The sequence below is a fragment of the Protopterus annectens genome, chromosome 12.part0 (assembly GCF_019279795.1).
Source record: "Protopterus annectens isolate FY-2018-M chromosome 12.part0, PAN1.0, whole genome shotgun sequence".
Lineage (NCBI taxonomy): Eukaryota > Metazoa > Chordata > Ceratodontiformes > Protopteridae > Protopterus > Protopterus annectens.
The window spans coordinates 940,300,404-940,320,524 of record NC_056746.1 but is presented as its reverse complement, the minus strand read 5'-3'; the positions used below and the strand labels follow the sequence as shown (position 1 = coordinate 940,320,524).

Genomic DNA, 20,121 nt, shown 5'->3' with positions numbered 1-20,121 from the left:
GGGGGGGGGGGATATGAAAAGAAAGGGAACAGAAGATTTATCAATCTTTGGGGAAGGTCTTCCCAATATGATCTTGCAGTTCGGACTAGTATGAGCAGATAAGACAAGACTTGGAAGATCCTCTAAAGTTAAATTTACTTAAAGGGTAGATAGCTTAAGATCTAGCGCCTTTAAAAGCACAACAGGGACAAGATGGGCAGGGTGGATAAGCTAGCAGCCTCAGCTGGCAGGTCCTACAGAGTAAATCTTGTCATATTTCAGTTAGCCTTAATAAAAATACAATTTCTCAGCTCCTCCCACAATTCAGGTAGAGATAATACTTTGCATACCTCTCAAGTGTACCTCATTACGAGGAACGTACCTCATTTGGGGTCTTAAAAAGTTCATGTTCCTCGAAGTTCCTCAAAGTTCCACATTGAAAGAGTCTGTCACACATTCAGTGTTAGGAATTTTTTTACATGAAATCCGTGGTAAATAGAAATTAATCATATTAATTCATTAAAGGATCTTCTTTATAAGTAAAACCAACATATTTTAACCATCCTATGACCTTCCTATTTGAAGTTGCTAGTAACCCATTAGTATGTGTTCCACATTTTGCCCATTTGTTCCAAATTAAGAAGGCGAGTGTTCCTCATTTTGGAGATGGAAGGTTGACAGCTATGATACTCTGCAGTTAAAGAATGCAACACAAATGTTTGTTAACTGACCAAAACAAAGAACTTTATTTTCTTTTAAAATTCCAAGAAACAAACAAATTAAAAGTAAAAAGTAAAACAAACTGCAATAAAACATGAGCAAAGATAAAGAAATAATGTAAGTCCTTAGTGCAGTCTCAGTACCTCAACAGGTAGCACATTTGCCTTTGGTGCTGGAAAATCAGAAGACTGGGGGTTCTATTAGCGAACCAAGTAATTGGATTAATTTCGGATACTGACACTGCAGTGCAGCATAAGGGGGGGGGGTGCTGCATTCCTGAGTGTCCCATCATTTGGATGCGATATTAAAATGAGGGCCCATCTGCATAAGCTGGAGGTAGCTCAGGTGGATGTAAAAGATCCCACAGCACTTAACACAAAGGGAACAGGAAAAGTTCCAGGGTGGCCTGACCAAATTCCCCCTAGGCAGTATGCATACTACCTCATTTCTCCCGTGAAAAGAGGCTATTTGCCTAGTGGGATTAATTTGGTCAAAGTGTAAATAAAAAATTAAATAAAATAAATACTCAACCTAAACAAAGAAATCTAAAGTAATCACAAAGAAGCTTTAGTTGGCAGGTTTCATAGATTAAATTTTAAATCAAGCAGTTTAAAATGGTTGCAGCGTAGCTTTAGCTGGCAGGTCTTACTGATTATCCTGTCCTGATAACCTTACACAAACATGCTACTTCTCAGCTCCTCCCACAAGTACAAGTAAAATAGATCATGCAACACTTCTATTTGCTAACTGACCCTTGCAAAAATAAATTCTTTTAAAATTCTGAGAAAAACAAATTAAAAGTTAAAGAACAAATTTAAAGTACAACAAAGTGTAATAAAAGAAAACCAAAACACAAGAAACACTGTGTTAAGAACTTCAAAATAATCACAGAGCAGCTTTAGAGGGCCAGCCTCACTGATTGAAGCATATCTTGTTCTGCCACTTCTCAGCTCTTGATTTGCCTTGTAGATTAACAATTAAATCCTTCTCGATGTTTACAATTCTTGCCCCTACTGCTTGCTGACCCCCCCAAAAAAAAATCCCCCTTCTCTGAAATGTGTAAATTCTCAGATCCTCTCTGGTCATGTGACAGTACTGTAGCCCTTAAATCAGCTTAGGTAAGGCATTTAGTTGCTGTGTTGTGTTGCACATCCACATACTACTTCTGCAATGCACATTCATTGTGCATCAGTACTGAAATGTGAACTGTTTACAGATGTACCTGAAATGCAAATAAAATTGGAAACATAATCCACTGTAACCTGTAATTGTATTATCAACCTTACCCTTCCTCAGACATTCCCAAGATTTGAAGGAAAACACCCGAAACGGTTCTGAACTGATAAACATAGACCGCTATGAGAACAACCATGGAATATGAGACCACAGCAACCCAGAAATACTTCAGAATCCTTCTCCAGCAGTTGTAGTGTACCTGGCAAAATAAATAATAAATAAGATAATGTGCTTTGTTGGTTCCATGTTAGACATTTTTTCCTTTAATGTAACATTTGAACTTGCGCAAAGTACTTATGTTTTGAGCAAATGAAAGTAAGCCTGAACTCTCGATCAAACCTGACTTCTCTTCATTGGGTACACATGAACTTGTAGACTTCATGGAAAAACAAACCTGAAGTTCTGAATGCTGATAGCATTATGTTTTCAACTCAAAATGGGAGTTACAGTGTTCCTTTGATATTTATTCTGACACAAATAATATTTAGAGATCTGGCATTGCACTGCATACATTAGTCAACATTGCTTTTTCCCCCACATAAGTATTTTTCCATGGAGTGATACTGGCTACACTGCTCATGTTTTGGATACTGTTACAGCCCTCTGTTATTAGTTTTCTATGAGCAGAGTTCTCAGAGGGTGCTTGGCATAGAACCTGCGGCTCTTCAGTTAGTAAATCTGAATTGTCTCTCTGTCTTCAGTGTCACATTACATTTATAACAAATTGTATGCCACATTATAGCCTTTAAAGATTCCCTCATGGCTCTATTTGGGAGTGGCAAAACTGTTTTAGATGTCCTCAGAAGGACCCATGATAATACTATTTTTTCTACTGATACCATTCTTATCACATTCATGCTCCTAATCTGTGCGAATCGGGTCACTTTTTAAATGCAAGTGAAAGAAAAAACAAAGTACCAGCAAATTCTAATAACTGTTGGATATTTTTTTATGATGTTTATTTCATGGCTTTCATGGGTTTAAGATTTTATATTGTTAGGGGGATTGTGAAATGTCAATAAGGGGATACATTGTCAGATGCATACTAAAGGACTGAAATATTTATTTTTAATCTAGAGCTGCTTTTTTAAATGGGCAGTACAGTGGCACAGCAGTTAACATTGCTGACACACAGTTGTTAGTTCTCTATTTTTTTTGTTATCTAGGATGCTTTCTGTATGGAGTTTACATGTCCTCCCTTCTTTGTCTGTGTGGATTTTTATTGGGCACATTGATTCCCTCCCACATTCCTAAGACATAAAGTAGTGAATTAGGGAACTTCAGTATACCTGATGGTGCATGTGCCATGTGTGTAAGTGCATAGTGTGATTGGCTGGCATCTCATCCAGGACTAGTTTCTCTGCCTTGTCTTCCATGAGTGCTGTGACAGGCTTTGGCTGCCATATAACCCAGACCTGAATAGGGTGGTAATTGGACAATGCATGAATATTACAATAAATACAGACCTTCACCCTGCCCCAATAGAAGTACCAAAAGCTTTTATCCCTACATATTCAAAGCAAAAACATCTAGGGCTATGCTGAATCAGTTTGCTCAAAGTGCAAGTATGTACAGTTAAAATACTGCATGAAAACAAGCTGTATCTAATTATAATATTAGCATTAATTTGTGCATAACTCTAAACTGTCCAGATTTTCCTAGAATCTCCAGACTGTTGCCTCATATTTTTGATCTGTTCCTCATAAAGTAATGGTTTTCTGGCAAGTCACTGAGTATTAAAGTCACTAAATAATGACACACTTTGAGTTTCAGACTTTATATCCTTCAGAAAATGCATGCTAACTTAAAATCTGTTATCTAACAACATTCTAAGTTTATAAGAGTAATATTTAAAATCTGTCCCTATTTTTGTGCCTTTGTCTCCCTGTTATTTTAGGCTTCGTCCATATTTTTTGCACTAAGAGTTTGAGACGTATATTATCAGTGGTAAGTAATTTAAGTAGTGTGTATTTGTGCATTCCCTTGCTTAGGGATGTGGAACAGCTACTATACCACACAGTCAGTGAAATGAAAGTCCATATTTAAAGGAGTTGCAGGTAACAAAACAACAAATTGCATTCCAAACTTAGTTGGCCTCAGACTGGCTATAATTTACATATATATATATATATAGATATATATATGGGTCTAGGACTATTCACTGAAAGCACATTTCACTGAAAGTCAAATGACTGTGCATAAATCACTGAAAACACAATTCACTGAAAACTCAATTCACTGAAACGCATTTCACTGAAAGTTATACATGGCCTTTTCCCCACTGTAGTGTGACCCTGGAGTTAGTATATATAGTAAGGGTGTGTGTGGGGGGAATAGCCCTCCATATAGTTTGGATATATATTGAGCTTAGAAAACAGTAATTTATTGAAATTGCAAGTATCCATGTGTATAGTTCAAAATATTTAAAATAGGTGGGGTCTATGCCCCCCCACACCCTCCTTACTATATATTCTAACTCCAGGGTCGCACTATAGTGGAGAAAAGGCCATATATAACTTTCAGTAAAATATGTTTCAGTGAAATGTGCTTTCAGTGAATAGTCCTATACCCATGTATATACACATTTTCATTCTTGGACAGATTTATTTTTTCTTTTCTCTTAAGGTCCGTAATGCATTTGCATGTGGTACGTTTTATTTTAGGTCTTCTTTTTGAGGCCTTGTTTCTCCTTTATTTTACATTGAAACAACTTATTTTTCTACCCTTTGAGCCAACTGATTCTGTATAGCTAACACTTCTGGCCTGTAAGACCCTCTTTCTAGTGATGATTAGTAAGGTCAAGAGGATTTCAGAGTTACAGGCTCTTTCTGTCCAGTCTCCATACTTAATTTTCCACTAGGAAAGAGTGGTAGTCATAACAAATCTATGCTTTATGTAAAATATTGCTGCTGAATCTAAATTGAATCAATCAGCTAATTTAACTGTCTTTATTGTTGACTATTCCAACCATGGTGAATATCTTCTCCATTGTATCGATTTTCTCAAACAACTCAGATTTTATATGGACTAAACCAAATCCTTCCCCAAAGGTATGATCAGTGCCTTGCATCCTTTGCTAAGTCTAAATTGGTAGGAACTTTTCTAAGTTGACCTTTTCCAGATAGTTAGCTAACTGTATTGCATTTTTTCACACTAAACAAGGAAAGTCTTTGCTTACAATTCAAATAGATCATTCTACTAGACTAGAGCCTTGTCTGCTTCTGCTGCCTTTTTCCATAATTCCATTATTGATTATATTTTCATTGTTGCACTCTGATTCTCACTGAACAACTTTCTCAGGTAACGCAAGTTGGACAGTGTTTCCAAATTTACCTTTTATTTCAGGTGTCCTGTTGTTTGTGGTATCGTCTCCATGATAATGTCAACTCAGGAGGATTATATAATCTATCTGCTCTAGAGGTTAGATATTTGCTTACTACAATAGCTGTTTTCTAAGAAGTACAATTGTTGGTAACTTAAGTCCCCTCCATCCCTGGCATGTAGTGTGTCTGACCTGGAGTGTCTTCTTTAATTGCATTTTTTTCTCCTTTCATTAACAAATCATTATATCAGGAAGAACTGGTGAGTGCGGCATGTATGGAGCATATGATGGGAAGGGGGAGGGTTACAGACAAACCTGGGAAAATTTTTACTAGTGAACAGTCCTACAGCCTAATATCAATGGCATAGGGTCCATTAGCTACTAAAGATGGGCCTTCTTACAGATTTGTTTTTATAGTAAATAATAAAAACAAACAAATAAAAACAAAACAAAAAAAAACAAGTAATCTCAGTGCTATCCCCGAAGTCTCAAAACAACCCATTAAACAAGTACAGTGGGTCCAAAAACAAAACAGTGTAAGAAACTTCTCTGTGTGGAAGATTTTCAGTCCATATATCTCTAGTTAATCACTGTATATTAATCAGATCAGACAACTGTAGTAGAAGTAGTGAACTTAAACTTGTCAAGTCAAAAATAAATAAATAAATAATAAAAAATATATAACTGTACAGAATTACTAAGTATTTGAAAGTAATCCAAGCAAGGCAGGCAGTCTGTTTCCAGTCAAAAATCATTTATTAAGTACACAGACAAGCGATCCAAGTAAAACAAAAATAGAGTAATAGTTTCCTCACAAGCTTTCTAAATTATATATACTTTTTATCAGGCAAGGGAGTGGTTTATTGTGCTGTAAAACAAAGTGTTATTGGTACACATGTTAAATTCATATCCCTTCCCCCATTAGTGTGACATTCGAGCTGGTCCTGCCCTACTTAGTAGCTGTCAGAATAATATAACCCTTATGTACTTTAAATAAAATTTATAATGATGTGGTACTCTTATTTAACCAGATTATTAAGTAGATTATTAAGTCTGTAATTTTATCCAAGACAATATACTACATGGCTGGAAATATATCAACCTTAGTCAATTTGGCAATCAAAAAATATAGATAAATATATACATATACACTTTGCATGTAAAAAATCAATTGTAAAAATCATATTCTATTTTCATAACCTATTGTTAGCAAATATCGCTTTCGTCCTTCTAGACTTCTTTAGGTCTGTGTACAAGAACCCTAAAAACTATCTATAAAAATATGATTGTATAATTAGTTAGTATTGTTATTATACATCATTTTGAATAAAGTGGAAAATAGATCCAGAAAAAGAAAAAAATAATAAGAAAAAATGTATGATGATGGAAACAAATTATGCACTTAATTTACAACTGATTTAAAATGGTATTTAAAACCAACTGGTAGAACAAAATAAAATAAAATAAAATAAAAATAGTCATGTAAATAATGTGATGAACTAACAAGAGACAAAAATATGTCTCAACTAAGCTTTACGGTACAAGTGAAACTCGACTCGAACAAGAAAGAATTATATATTTAATCACACTCCAAGCATATACAAAAACGGTTAAGCACTTTCATCTGTGTACAACAGACTTCTTCAGAACCATAATACTAACAGCTGATGACCTATTTAAAAACTTTTTGGCGCCATTTTATTCAAGCGCTATACTTCTTAACAATATTTAAAGTGCTACTACTGTTATCAAAAAACATCTGTTTATCTTACACATATATATATATATATATTTGCTATAAATACTTTAAAATGTATAGTATGTACTGCTTTCTACATAGGGAAAACAGAAAGACAGTTTAGAAAGCGTATATATGAACATAGATATAAGATTAAGGTTAAAGATACCAAAAATGCATTGTTCCGACATATCAAAGAGAAAGGTGATACACATAATTTTATATTTGGCATCATTGATCATGTAAATATATCACCGTATGGTGGTAATTATAAAGCCCACCTGGGTAGAAAAGAAAGCCAGTGGCAAATGTTGACAAATGCCACAAAATCTCCTGGCATAAATGATTTTATTTCCATAAAACCTTTTTTACAGTTATTATAGCATAATAACATTGTTATTTGATTTGTTATTTTAATTGCATTAATTGCCTTAATTTTAACATTTTAACCATAGCGTATGCACTGGAAGTATAAAATGATTTTAAAGTATTTATAGCAAATATATATATATATATATATATATATATATATATATATATATATATATATATATGTGTGTGTGTAAGATAAACAGATGTTTTTTGATAACAACAGTAGTAGCACTTTAAATATTGTTAAGAAGTATAGCGCTTGAATAAAATGGCACCAAAAAGTTTTTAAATAGGTCATCAGCTGTTAGTATTATGGTTCTGAAGAAGTCTGTTGTACACAGATGAAAGCGCTTAACCGTTTTTGTATATGCTTGGAGTGTGATTAAATATATAATTCTTTCTTGTTCGAGTCGAGTTTCACTTGTACCGTAAAGCTTAGTTGAGACATATTTTTGTCTCTTGTTAGTTTATTCTGTTGTGGTTCGTGCATTTTGATATCACTTGGTTGCAGCTATGGACGGTATTAAGGAAGTGACTATTGGACAAGGAAGAACTGATTCGTATTAGATCTGAAATGGTTATGTTGAAAGACAATGTTGTGCAGTTGACTGATGTCATTAGTCAACTGCAGAAATCTCTTCTTTGCTTGAGAAATGAACAAGGATCAGTCGATAAAAACACTCCAGTTCCAGCTAGTAATATGTCTACACAGGTAGACATACCAAACGGACAAGGCGAACGTAACGGTTCGATTGTGGATATACAGCATGCCAGGGTGTTATCATGTCCAAATCACATTCGTGATAATAGCCAGTCAGCAGAACATGATATTACCTTTGATTTTTCGTTATTTCAAGTAGACGAAGATATTGAACGCTTAGGAGCTCATCCTAAGCGCCTACTACCAGTTAAAATGTATGCAGCAACGGCTAAAACTAAAACAGAAAACATTAAAGGTACTGTATTAAATACATCGAGTCCCATAGGCATTAATTTGGTTGGTTCACAACAATGCAAAAAAACTGGTACTTTGAACCAACTAGATAAGTTCTTAACAAATGATTATGTTTTTAATGAAAATGGACATTCTAATGATGTTAATAAATTTAATAGAAATGTGTCTAATACTAATAATGGAAGTACGTTAAAGGACATGATATATAGTCTAGGGAAATTATTATTAACTGTAAAATGTATAAAGATTGATAATGCATATTTAACAAAATGTATTGCATTACATATAGTCCCTATGGGCTTAAGATTTTTTAAAATACCAATGGGTGTGAATTTAAATCATGATACTAGAATGGAGTTTAATGAGTTATTTAATGGGTTTGGAATGAGTTTTATGAAGCTATTTGTTAGGAAAAATGATGAGAAATTAAGTTGCATAGTTAGCGAAATAGACAAATTAAATAATGATATTGTTACAGATCTTTTGTTTCCCCAGTGGAAAGAATTATACGAAAAACAGTATAAATTAGCAGATTTTAAAGCTAGTAAGATATTTGAGAGAAAACAAAAGAAAATACAATGTGATTTGGAACAATATCAAGATAATAGGGCGTATACATGGAAGCAGGAACGTGGATATACATATAGAACGAATATGAGTGAAAACAGGAATGGTTATAAGGATACTGGAATGAATTTTCAGGAGGGGCGATATTACACACCAGCAAGGAAAGAGAATTACTATCAAAGGGACAACAAAAGATAGATAGTAATTCTAATGATTATAATGTAACATTTTCTAAGGATGAAGTACTGGATGTTAGTAGCAATAATAAGAATAGTAATATGCCCAGTATTCGAGAGGTGGAACATATAGCACTGGTACATAATGATATAAAGATATTTAATTATACTACTTTGAACATCAAGGAAGAGTATTTTTCACTGTTTGAAAAAGGAATGAAATATATACCTACAGTAAAATTTCATTTGGTGGATGTCTTAACAGATATCAAATTATATTGCCGTAGATTAAATTTAGCATTTATGTTTCAAAAAGAAAATAAAATCATGTTACCAAATCAATTAAGGAAGAAAAGTACTTTTATTCCTGCCCCACATAAGAATGTAGTAAATTATGAGGAATGTGTATGTCAAGATATTTATGAATATAATAAATTGATTAAAAAGAATGAATTTATAGATAATTTAAATGTAAATGAAAGGAAGTGTCTGGTTGAGTTAATAAATAACAATGAAATAAGAGTTATGAAGCCAGACGAAGGGGCGGGTATAGTTCTTTATAATAAAATAGATTATATTAATAAAGTACAAAGTATATTAATTGAGACAGGCAATTATGAAATTATATCCCAAAATGAAATTAATATAGGACATCGAAAAATAGATTTAGCTCTGGATGAGTATTTAATAGACAACAGGATTACTCAAGATACCCACAATTTTATAAAGGTTGAGTTTCCATTATTAGCTACAATAGTGGGTATCCCGAAAATACATAAGGATATTGTTAATCCCCCATTTAGACCAATTATTTCTGGGAGTAGATCAAAGACATTTAACATAGGGGTAGTTATTGACAGGTGGGTTAAGCACATATATGAGAACACGTCACATTTAATTAAAGATTCTTGGATGTTTCTATCTCAATTAACTCCTAGTAGGTGGAAAAGGAGTTTGATATTTATAACCATTGATGTTATAGACCTCTTTTCATGTATACCAAGACACGAAGGATTGGATTATTTTTGTGATAGTCTAAGAAGATACTCAAATTTAAGTTGGGACCGTATCAATTTAATTACTGATATGATGGGCTTAGTACTTGAGCATAACTATATATATTTCGAAAGCGAGTTTTATAAACAGACAAGGGGGGTAGCCATGGGCGCCTCCTGTGCACCTATTTTCGCCAATTTAGTTATGCTCCAATGGGAAAATAAGTACCTTTTCACTAGCATGTATTACCAATATGTAGTATACTACACAAGATTTCTGGATGATATGTTTTTGCTGTGGGATGGACCCATAGAACTTATTGATGAGTTCGTAGATTATCTCAATATGACAAGTACCTTTTTGAAATTTACATATAATATTAATACAGAAGGTATAGCATATCTGGATACATATATTAAACATATGGATACAGGTTTTCAATCTGAATTATTTAGAAAGGAAACATTTTCTAATGGTTATCTAGATTATACAAGCAATCATCCTAAACACATCTTAAGAAACATCTTTAAGGGACAATGTATAAGGATAGCAAGGATGACATCAGATTATGACACAATGGTTAGAGAAATCAATAATATAAGAAATATGTTTGTTAATAGGGGTTACCCCTTAACATTATTAGATGATGTATCAACATATATTATTACTGAATGGGGTATCAAATATACCCCTATTCTAGGAGTTGGTATAGAAAAAATTATTAGGAAGAACAAAGTGAGTGATGAATTTAATAGAGTATGTGTATTGACTTATACACCTTATGTTAATTATGTTAGAGAAATTCTGGAAAAATATTGGAATAAATTAGTAGGAGATGAAGAAGCTAAGGGTGTAGTAGGTATAAAACCTTGTATTGTATATAAAATGGGTAGAAATATAAAAAATGTATTGAATGGCTTGAATCCTCAGAAAATGTCCATAAATACCCACAATAAGAAATGTGGGTCTTGTAAACAGTGTTGTGTAATAAATGAAGCAATTAGTTGTAGATTAAATGATGTCAATAGTACCTATATAAAGTTTAAAAAGGGAAATTGTAATAGTAGGAACATAGTTTATCTTGCTAAATGTATAGTATGTATTGCTTTCTACATAGGGAAAACAGAAAGACAGTTTAGAAAGCGTATATATGAACATAGATATAAGATTAAGGTTAAAGATGCCAAAAATACATTGTTCCGACATATCAAAGAGAAAGGTGATACACATAATTTTATATTTGGCATCATTGATCATGTAAATATATCAAAGTGTGGTGGTAATTATAAAGCCCACCTGGGTAGAAAAGAAAGCCAGTGGCAAATGTTGACAAATGCCACAAAATTTCCTGGCATAAATGATTTTATTTCCATAAAACCTTTTTTACAGTTATTATAGCATAATAACATTGTTATTTGATTTGTTATTTTAATTGCATTAATTGCCTTCATTTTAACATTTTAACCATAGTGTATGCACTGGAAGTATAAAATGATTTTAAAGTATTTATAGCAAATATATATATATATATATATATATATATATATATATATATATATATATGTGTGTGTAAGATAAACAGATGTTTTTTGATAACAATAGTAGTAGCACTTTAAATATTGTTAAGAAGTATAGCGCTTGAATAAAATGGCACCAAAAAGTTTTTAAATAGGTCATCAGCTGTTAGTATTATGGTTCTGAAGAAGTCTGTTGTACACAGATGAAAGCGCTTAACCGTTTTGGTATATGCTTGGAGTGTGATTAAATATATAATTCTTTCTTGTTTGAGTCGAGTTTCACTTGTACCGTAAAGCTTAGTTGAGATATATTTTTGTCTCTTGTTAGTTTATTCTGTTGTGGTTTGTGCGTTTTGATGTAAACAATGTGGCAATTGTCTAAGTTCCAGTACACTTTTAATTGAACAGTAGTAGTTTAGTCCAGGCTTCCTAAAAGAGTTCAGCTTTAATTGCCACATGAGTTCATATTTCTTCAGAATATTCAAGATGTCTCCTTCAAGATCACCCATGTCTATGCGATCCAGGATCTGGAACTTAAAACTTGTGTGTCTTTTATGAAGAAAAAGGTGTTTGGCTAGTGCATTATTTTTACATCCAGAGCATATTTCTGACAGATGACATGAAATCCTATGCTTGAGTTTATTTACAGTCTTGCCCACATAGAATGCATCACATTCATTGCACTGTGCCCTGTAAATTACTTTTGTAGTGTTACAGTCACCCCTGTACTGGTCTTAATGATTTCTTTAAATAAGAGCAATAAAAACTATCACCTTACTGTATAAAAATACAAAATGTACAATTATTTTCACATCTTTTAGTGTTTCTCTCAAATGGTCTAGGTTTAAATTCAACAAAACTTCTAATGTCCTGGCCTTCCAATAAACAAAGCATGGGGCTTCACCTAAGATGTTAATCAGAAAAGGGTTTCCTGTAACAATGTCCCAGTTTTCTGAAATAACATTTTTGATACTGTGATAAGCCAAAGTGTATGTCAGGATGCAGCTATTTTTGCATTTGTTATTCTCTGTGGAATTTCTTAACATTCTCCTACTGGGGAGGTTGAGTGAAGGTGCTTCAGTCCTTTTCAGTTCTCTAATGGGTTTTGAAATGAGATCAACTGGACAAAGATGATTCTGGGAGGCTTACTAGGAGGTACAAAAATAATAATAACAACAACAACAGGAGAATCAACAACAGACAAGGTTTTAGTTATAATAGGGGATATAAGGGAAAGTATAACCATGCAGCAGACCTCAATGGGATTTTCCCAGGGGAGATCCTCGCACAAAACCAGACAGGGCCACAATACAGGAGCACCAGGAGACTGCCCCTCCAACATCTCATTCCTCACCATCCCAATCCCCTCTGGCTATCAACACTCTGCAGAATCCTTTGACATCACAGAAGGATCAGGACAGGAACATAAGCCACAGAGGCAACCAGAACCGACAGAGAGTTCTACAGAAAAAATTACAGGACTACCAGGACAACCGGAACCACAGACAATCCAGCTACCAGGAGCACCAGAACCTTCACAGAGACCAGTTTCTTCAGGAAGACCAATATCGACAGCACAGACATCAACCAACACACCAATAACAAAGCCAGCACCAGTACTAGAACAAGAACGAAGACCACCACCAGAGCCCCAGAACTTGTCCCCATTACCAAGTTCCCCCCTACTATAGCCACAGCAAGGAATACAACCTACTGATATTCCAGAAAGCAGAGGAGGAATTCCAGTGTTCTCAGACTCTTTCCACGAATCCCCAGGGAGACAGGAGACCCAAATAGCGGGCAGGGGTGAGGGAAATACAATACTGGGCAATCCCGACTGGAACCCCGACTACAACTCAGGTCCCAGGCTCAGACGGAGGAACCAGCCACAATAACAGGTACAATAACAACAATAACAGGTGCCACAATAACAGGTACTCCACTTATCTGGAACCACTCTGTTAAAGCACTGACTGAAGATGAAAAAAGTGTGTTGTCCAAAGGACTTACTTTTGTATCAAGCTTGTGGTTGCTCAGGTACTGATAGACCTTAAAATGTTTGTGAGGAAGTTCAACTTTAGAGTACAGTTTCATGGCAAAAATAATGACATTGAAAATAAGCCTATTGCTGAAACTATAAAAAGGTCTGGCAGCTACTGTCCACCACTACATCAAACATTAGCTGCTTTCAAAGTGAAATGTGAGATGGATATCAGAAAACTCCTTAAAAAAACTCCTAAGAAAAAACTTTATAACTTAACACAGAGAGAAAGAAAAGCATTGATTGAGCTAGACAATGATAAATCCAGGCGTATAATGAAGGCAGACAAGGGAGGAGGTATACTTGTGACTGATACCACTAGCTGCAACCAAAAGATAGAAAACATGCTGGAGGATAACATTTTTTATGAGTTATTTACCATGGATGACATAAAAAGAGCATATGATTTATGGAACACTAATCTCACCACATTATGGGAAGAAAAATTTATTACTGAAAATCTTTATAATTATTTATGGAGCCCATGCCCATGTTTACCTTACTCTTTTGGAATACCAAAGCCACACAAGAACAAAGAAGACCCACCTTATTAGGTGGTAGCAAGTGGAGGTTCCCTTACTGAAGCCACAGCCATTTACCTTGATTACTTGCTGAAACCTTTAGCAGAAAAGAATAAGTCATACATAAGAGATTCAATGGATTTTCTGAGGAAAATAAAAAAACATTACAGTGGAAGCTGACAGTATTCTATTAACTACTGATGCGGAATCCTTGTAGGGTCTATGTTAAATAGGGTCTATGTTAAATATTCGAATGCTTAAATGTTCGAATCACTAAAGATCAACCTTTAGTGATTGAACATTTAAATGTTCGAATATTTTTAAAAATTAAAAAAAAATGAACTAAAAAAAATAAAAAAACTAAAGGGTATAAGCAGGGGGTCAAGCCCCTGCACCCCCGCTACTTAAATATACCAACTACAAGATCGCGCTGCAGTGTAAGAAATGGGAAATTTTCCATTTCCGCACTGTAGAACAGGGAAGTGCGATCTCGGAGTTGGTATATTTAAGTAGCGGGGGGTGTGGGGGGTGCAGCCCCCCCCTGCTTACACCCTTTACCTTTTCTTTTTTTTTGTAAATATTAATTTTTTATATGTTCGAACATTTAATTTAATTTAATTTAATAGTGGTTTGAACAATTAAGCATTCGAACATATAACATAGACCCTCCTTGTACACAGTGCTCCCTCACAATTACTGTATGACAGCAGCTATGGAGTCTTTTAAGAAACATAATCAAGGTACACAGACAACTACAAAATTTAAGCAAGCTCATTAATCTTGTACTGGACTTCAATTTCTTTACTTTCAATGGCAAACACTACAAACAAAAAAACTGGTACAGCAATGGGGGCTGCCATGGCTCCCAGCATAGCTAACATAGCCCTGGGCAAGTGGGAGGAGGACTTTGTGTTAAACAACACAGACTACATGAAGCATATCACACGCTATTTACGTTTTATTGATGACATCTTTATTGTGTGGGAAGGTGATACCTTGCAGCTTGGAGATTTTATCACTTACCTCAATCAAACAACCCCCTTCCTGAAGTTTACCTCTTCCCATAGCTATACTTCAACCACTTTCTTAGATATGCAGATTTCCAAGGACACCAACAATAACAGAATCACCACTGATCTATTCAGAAAACCAACAAGGGTTAACTTATTACACCACAGTAAAAGTCTACATCCTACAAAAAACAGGTATAATGTAGTGAAGTCCCAGGGCTATAGATTAGCTAGAATTACCACAGAGATGGAGCCATTTTTGAGAAACCTGAACAACTTAAGAGCATGATTTTCTAGTGAGAGATTATGAAAGTCAGATGTTAAAAAACATCCTGGAACCCATTAGAGAACTGAAAAGGACTGAAGCACCTTCACTCAACCTCCCCAGTAGGAGAAGGTTAAGAAATTCCACAGAGTATAATAAATGCAAAAATAGCTGCATCCTGACATACACTTTGGATTATCACAGTATCAAAAATGTTATTGAAGAAAACTGGGACATTGTTACAGGAAACCCTTTTCTGATTAACATCTTAGATGAAGCCCCATCCTTTGTTTATAGGAAGGCCAGGAACATTGGAAGTTTTGGTGAATTCAAACCTAGACCATATGAGAGAAACACTAAAAGATGTGAAAATAATTGTACATTTTGTATATCTATGCAGCAAGGTGATAGTTTTTATTGCCCTTACTTAAAGAAAATCATTAAGACCAGTGCAGGGGGTGACTGTAACATGACAAAAATAATTTACAGGGCACAGTGCAATGAATGTGATGCATTTAAGTTCCAGATCTTGGATCGCACAGACATGGGTGATCTTGAAGGAGCCATCTTGAATATTCTGGAGAAACATGAACTCATGTAGCAATTAAAACTGAAATCTTTTAGAAAGCCCGGACTAAACTACTACTGTTCAATTAAAAGTGTACTGGAACTTAGACAACTGCCACTTTGTTTACATGACTAATTTTATTTTATTTTATTCTACCAGTTGGTTTTAAATACCATTTTAAATCAGTTGTAATTTAACTGTATATTTTATTTCCATCATCAAACATTTTTTTTGTATTATTTTTTTTCTTTTTCTGGTTCTTTTTTCCACTTTATTCAAAATGATGTGCAATAACAATACTAACTAATTATACAATAATATTTTTATAGATAGTTTTTAGGGTTCTTGTACACAGACCTGAAGAAGTCTAGAAGGACGAAAGCGATCTTTGTTAATAATAGGTTATGAAAATAGAATATGATTTTTACAATTGATTTGTTACATGCAAATTGTATATGTATATGTTTATATATATTTTTTGATTGCCAAATGGACTAAGGTTGATATATTTCCAGCCATGTAGTATACTGTCTTGGATGAAATCACAGACTTAATAATCTACTTAATAATCTGGTTAAATAAGAGGTACAACATCATTATAAATTTTATTTAAAGTACATAAGGGTTATATTATTATGACAGCTACTAAGTAGGGCAGGACCAGCTCAAATGTCACACTGATGGGGAAGGGATGTGAATTTAATGTGTACCAATAACACTTTGTTTTACAACACAATAAACCACTCCCTTACCTGATAAAAAGTATATATATATATATATATATATATATATATATATATATATATATATATATATATTTAGAAAGCTTGTGAGGAAACTATTACTCTATTTTTGTTTTACTTGGATCGCTTGTCTGTGTACTTAATACATGATTTTCGACTGGAAACAGACTGCCTGCCTTGCCTGGATTAATTTCGAATATTTAGTAATTCTGTACAATTTTATATATATATATATATATATATATATATATATATATATATATATTTTTTTTTTTTGACTTAAGACAAGTTTAAGTTCTCTACTTCTACTACACTTGTCGGATCTGATTAATATACAGTGATTAACTGGAGATATATGGACTTAAAATCTTCCACACAGAGAAGTTTCTTACACTGTTTTGTTTTTATAGTAAATACATAATTTTCATTAGCTTTCTTCTATATCTGTCATTTTGGTAAGTACACAACTTTTATTTATGTGCTTTTAGTCCCTTCACATGGTTTCTGCTGCAGACATCTGTTTATCTTGGCAATTGCAGACATACTCAAAATTACAGAAATGTACACATACAATATCACAACTTAAGAGCACAGTAAATAAACCAAGTAATTAATTAACTATCAAAGTTAAACATAGTTGAAGAAATAGAATATCACAATACAGCAAACAGAACATTATGTTGTCTTCTGGTGCTACCTTTGCCCTTTATGTATCCTGTGATGAGCTGGGATGTTCAGAATTGAATGAAGCTAGATTCCACTACACTTTTTTGTATCTCATGAAGAACAACCAAATAAAACCATTTTCTGAGAATTTTTTTGTTTTTCAATCATTACATTATAAATAAATTACAAACAATAATAGATGAAGTGTCTGCTTACCTGATACAGTACCACACAGAAGAGAAACAGCATGATGTAGAGAATTTTGTAAACCACAACTTTGCCATTAAAGCTAACTATGAAAAACATAGCGCAGCAAAAATAGATCCAGTATTTCACCAATAATCCTTTCACTAAGGAGCCGAGAATTTCAATCAGAGTCTCATCATGCTGGCTGGCACCTATAAGTTAAAAAAAGATATATGCTACTTGTTTCAGTTTTCTTACTTTGTTGGGGAACATGGATTGGTGGATCATTTGAGTACATTTTTATTGCTGTAATCTCCCTGACACGATATGATGAAGTATTTTTGCAGTTAGAGTGATTATTTTATAATACAGAATGACATAAAGCAAGTCAACACAGAAAAATAAGATATAATAAAGCATGAAGTAGCTCAGGTATTAGGAGACATAAAACAATGTAGGATCCCATATGTAACACCATGAAGTCACAGAATACAGTATGACAAAAGTGCACAGTATGGTGTTACACAACCTTGGAATGAAATTAAATTAATCCAATGTGGAAACAGCTTAGTATAATGTGAGAAAGTCATTTTACTGAAAAACATTACAAACAGCTACACGTGACACTTTGTCTATGAGCGATCATCAAGAGACAAATATTCATAAACCATTTCCTCAATCCCAGCTGATTCAACGCTCAGCTTCCCTGCAAACCAGCCATTCTTGTTGGAAAAAACATTTCTGTGAGGGTTGCCCCCAGCAACCCTCTTAATTATATATGTTAACTCAATGGTTGCACAACGAGAAAAAGAAAAACTTGCCAATGCAATGAACAATGATCTTGCACAATCAGTAATCAGTTACAATCAGATGACCTATAACAAGTGCATTTTCAAACAAATGTGATTTAGAAGAACCTGATAAAATGGGTGTCAATCTCCTGTAGAGAAGCTAAGAAAGGTTACAAAAGTCTACACTTTTATTTAACAGTCCCATAATTCCAGTATGTCTTACTTAGAAGAAGGACTCAAGGACAAAATACACTATATAGTAACTGCACCTCCGCATCGAAATAACTCTGCATCTACTAACATATATTAATCATCTATTCAACAACTTCAAACAAAATGCAAGGGGAGACTGAGTGGCACCACTGCCAACAGATGTGAATGTGAGCTGTAACCACTACCACTGGATGTGACACTGGGCTGACACCAATGGGGCTTGAATCCCATCATTAGCAACCAAGGGCGAAGTATTAGCATGAATGTGCACACAGGTGTGGTTCATCAGCTAGTTTACAAATCTGGCTGCAAGATCCTAAAAGGAATATGCCCTGCTGTACTGGGCGTGGTCTTCCAACAACCACATCCAGGTGGGGATGCCCAGAGGCCACTTACAGAGCTGAAACTTTCATCTCTGCCTCTCTGTGAATCAACCCCTTTCAGTACCCCATTATCTACAGAACTGCCTTTCAAACAAACTATTATTTTCACACACACACAATTCCCAGGGAAGGTTGGTAGAACCAGCCATCTTCCTGCTTTGCTAGAACTGCCAACAGTCTGTGAAAAGCCAGAGACTTTCAGTCACTGGTTGCTCTATAATCAAGCCAAATATGAACTACACCAATTAATGCAAGTCTCTCCTGGATAAGCACCATAGACTAGCAAAGCATATAGTAGTGTATATATAGTAAAGATATAAGCACCCAAATGATAGTGAAAAAATATATTTGATACCACTTATTTATTGAGCTATAGCTTGGGTAAGGGTGACTGAGCATTCACAAGCTTAATGATACCCATTTGTTAACCACGTAGAACCCACTGGACGCAGTCCCTTTTCAGGGGTGACCCAAAGGCAATTTCTGGAGTGACTTACTCAAAGTCACACAGTAGGCAAATGAGGACTGGAGAATCAATCCCTGTACCACAGGATCTACAGCTCACAGCCTTAACCATATGTACCAATTTCAATAATAAATAAAAAAACAGCCACAAGAACTTATAGGCAAATATGTTACCTTTACTAAACTAATAAATTAAATATTGCAAATACAAAATAAAATATATATAGATTGGTACACACAAACAAGTCAACTAAAAGGCAAAAAGGTATTGTCTAACTTATTACAGAAATACTGACCCTTGATAAGTAACTAGTACTCATAGATTGTTGCACACAAACAAGACAGTATCAACATCTCCTTCTTTATTTTTTCCTGTTGGTGGGAAAGCAAGTCATAAAATCAGTTAATTTGTTATAACATCTGCCAAGGTGTCCTGAATTCCACTCAGTGTCTTAGAGACAAGTAATTATAGCAATAGGATGTCATTGGTCTTTCATCTTTGTTAAATGAACAAGATTGCCAACACATCTGGAAATTCAACATGTATCACAGACATTCCCTGTTATTTGACATTAAAGAAAACAAAGTCTTACATTCCAAGCCATGAGAAAAACAAACAGGAGATAAACATGAGAGAAAAAAAAAAAAACATTCTGTTTTATGTAGTCTGGCATTACACTAACTTCAAAAT

The 20,121-nt window shown here is 34.3% G+C and overlaps 1 protein-coding gene across 1 annotated transcript in view; it reads right to left on the bottom strand.

Moving 5' to 3' along the window:
* LOC122816231 (piezo-type mechanosensitive ion channel component 2-like) overlaps positions 1-20,121 on the bottom strand; it is a 1,381,906-nt gene that overhangs the window by 975,435 nt on the left and 386,350 nt on the right. Inside the window, exons 12-13 of the mRNA XM_044088974.1 lie at positions 17,609-17,790; positions 1,986-2,134 (exon numbers count right to left, since the gene is read on the bottom strand). Of these exons, the coding sequence (XP_043944909.1) occupies positions 1,986-2,134; positions 17,609-17,790 (331 nt within the window). The remainder of the gene's footprint in view (positions 1-1,985; positions 2,135-17,608; positions 17,791-20,121) is intronic.